At 45.1% G+C, this 3,118-nt stretch overlaps 1 protein-coding gene across 1 annotated transcript; it reads left to right on the top strand.

The window, feature by feature from the left end:
* The first annotated feature begins 386 nt into the window (after positions 1-386).
* On the top strand, positions 387-2,753 carry LOC107059255 (uncharacterized). The gene has a single exon (XM_015305746.1). It carries the CDS (start codon positions 387-389, stop codon positions 2,751-2,753), a length of 2,367 nt encoding a protein of 788 aa, XP_015161232.1.
* Positions 2,754-3,118: the final 365 nt, after the last annotated feature.

Raw genomic sequence — 3,118 nt, 5'->3', positions numbered from 1 at the left:
CCAGAAGAATACTCAGAGCATGACCCTAATTTGTATGACCCTAGGGATGGAGGAGTGATGCATATAGAGGATTAACTTGTTCCAACAGTATAAGACGCTCACTCAGAATATGGTTCCATAGGGTTTGATAAAAGGGAAGATTCAAACAACTGGGAATGGAAAATCGATGAATCCTCAGAGTATCACCCGGGTCTTTACTATGACGTGGACGACGATTATGATGATGCTCCAACTTGGCCGTAGATCATCTTTTTTCTTTGAATTCCCTCATAAGCTCTTTAAAGGTCGTATGACCTATCCCCCTTGTATGCCTTATGGCCACCCCTGTACTTTTATTTCTTCGGCTTCTGACCGCCTACATCATTGTAATAGCCAAGCCTTAATCAATGAAATTTGTGTCGACTTGCAAACTGGCTGACTCACGATACAACCTTCGATCAAAGGGAAAAATGAATGATAAATACGAGTTCAACGCTACCGCAAACATAATAGTACCTATTGAGAATCCCGAAAGTTCTCGAAGTATAGCTGACATTCAAAACGAGGAGAAAATGGCTCACATGGAACAAGAACTCGAGATCTTGAGGGAAGAATTGCGTCAAGTGCGAGACTTGGCCAAACTATCGGCGACCACTTTCCCTACTTTCAAGATGCCTATCTACTTCGCAAAAGCTGACTTTCCAAATCAGCCAGAACAAACTCAACGCGCTCCTACTCACGGTCAAGTACTACCAGCTTCTCCAACCGCAGTCAGGACCGTTCCTGACCTTTCCAACCGCGACCCTACCATACCTACAATGCAGCAGATACTTGGGGCACATGTCGCCGCTCCCTATGAGCCACGTGTTCCACCCGTATATACCGCTGGAGTTCCTACCTTCACAACGCCAGCTGTGATTAATATCCCGTACGAAGTTGATCAATATGAAGAAATGGAGAAAGATGCTCGGTTGAAAGAAGATGCATCGATAAATGCCCAGCTTCAGGGTTTGAGGAAAGCATTGAAAAGCTTACAAGTCACTAGAGGGACAGAGAGTCTGGATTATGATGACTTGTGCATCCATCCAAACATTGACATGCCGGTAGGGTACAAACCTCTGAAGTTTGACATGTTCGATGGAAAGGGTGAACCTCACGCACATTTAAGGGCATACTATGACAAGTTAGTCGGTGTAGGGAGAAATGAGAAGTTGAGGATGAAGTTGTTCATTCGAAGTCTGTCTGGAGAAGCATTAACCTGGTATACCCGCCAAGACCCTCGCAAATGGCGTGACTGGCAGGAAATGGCCGAGGACTTCATGACTCGTTTCAGATTCAATACTGAAATTACTGCTGACAGATTCTCATTGGCCAATATACAGAAGAAGCCATCTGAGAATTTCCAGGAATATGCACGACGTTGGAGAACTGAGGACGCGAGGGTGCAACCACCACTAGATGAGAGTGAACTCTTGAAATACTTTATTCGAGCTCAAGAAGGTATCTACTTTGACAAGATGATGTCAATAATGGGTCAAAAGTGTGCAGAATTGGTCAAGATGGGAAACTTTATAGAGGAGGGTGTTAAATCTGGGAAGATTCAGTCTATGGTCGCATTGCAAGCTGCAAGTAGGGCTATACAATCGGGTTCCATTGGCGGCATCAAAAAGAAAAGAGAGGATGTTTCAGCTGTCACTTACCAACCAGGAGGACCATCTCACCGATACCCCAATAATCCCCAAATCGCTGCCCATACTTCACACGTCCTAGTGTATAATACCCAACCACACTATAATCTACCCCGAGCACCAGCATACCAAAATCCTCCAAGACCATATGTCCCTGTCCAAGCACCAATCCACCAAAATAGACTAGCTTATGCACCGAGACCACGTCCAAATCCTGAAGCTAGAAATGCTCGCGCTTACACACCGATTGCTGAACCCTATGCTCAATTGTTTGAGAGGTTGAGGACAGCGGGAGTGCTGCAACCAGTTGAAGGAAAACTTCCTGATCCAATCCCTCGCAATTTTGATGGGAACAAGCGATGTGCATACCACTCGGAAGTCCAAGGACACGACACAGAAGATTGTTATGGTTTGAAGAACAAGATCGAGTCTTTGATCAGGAGAGGAGTAATCAAATGCACTCCAGCACCTCCCAATGTGAACAACAATCCCTTGCCAAACCATGAGAATCGGAAAGTCAACATGATTACTCTGGATGATGAATATGGGACCCCCGACTATTCAAATATAGATGAAGCGGATGCCATGACATCTTCGGCACAACTTGTTATCACTGTTCAACTAAGAGAACCTCTGACTGTCCAAACATATCTCCCAAGAGTTGTAGTGACCACTCTAATTGCTAATAAGCCTGAGTATGACACCAAAGCAGTCTCATGGGACTATCGAGCGGACGCCAAGGGCAAGATGATTGACACTGCCGTGGCTCAAGGGATGACTAGGTCGGGGAGGTGTTATGCCCCAGAGGACCTAACTCACAGAGTTCTCGGAAAAGAACAGAATCCAAAGAAGAATATTACCAATGTTGAAGCCGTAGAGTTTTGGAAGAAAATGCAGTCTAAAGACTATTCGGTTGAAGAACAATTGAAGAAGACGCCAGCCCACGTATCCATTTGGTCTTTGCTTATGAGTTCTGAAGCTCATAGGAATAGTTTGATGGAGGTGTTAAACAAAGAAGTGTCATCGGAGAGATACATCTCACATTGCAAGTGGGGCCGGCTGAATTCCCCATTCTATTTCAACTGATGGATGTATCGTCCAACTACAACATGTTATTGGGAAGACCATGGGTTCACATGGCAAGAGCGGTTCCTTCCACTCTTCATCAATGTGTAAAGTTTGAGTGGGGACGCACAGAAGTTACCGTCCACGGAGAACTCAGTCACCCCATTCATTCTGTTAATTCTATCCCAGTCACCGACGAGTTAGACGGAGCCACTTTTCACACTTTGGAAATCATGCAAGCTTTGGGTCAATGAGGAAACAGAGCCCGAAGATACCAAATTGTCAAGTGCAATAAAAATGGTTGCGTCAGAAATGTTGAAGTATGGATATCAGCCTAAGAATGGACTTGGACCTAAGTCCAATGGCATAGTTGAGCCGATCCAGCT

This window comes from Solanum tuberosum, unplaced genomic scaffold (assembly GCF_000226075.1).
Source record: "Solanum tuberosum cultivar DM 1-3 516 R44 unplaced genomic scaffold, SolTub_3.0 scf01035, whole genome shotgun sequence".
Lineage (NCBI taxonomy): Eukaryota > Viridiplantae > Streptophyta > Magnoliopsida > Solanales > Solanaceae > Solanum > Solanum tuberosum.
The sequence above is the reverse complement of the archived record's forward strand: the minus strand, read 5'-3'. Positions and strand labels throughout refer to the sequence as shown.

Coding starts and splice junctions, on each gene's coding strand:
- LOC107059255 (XM_015305746.1), top strand. CDS start 387: ATGAAATTTGTGTCGACTTGCAAACTGGCTGACTCACGATACAACCTT.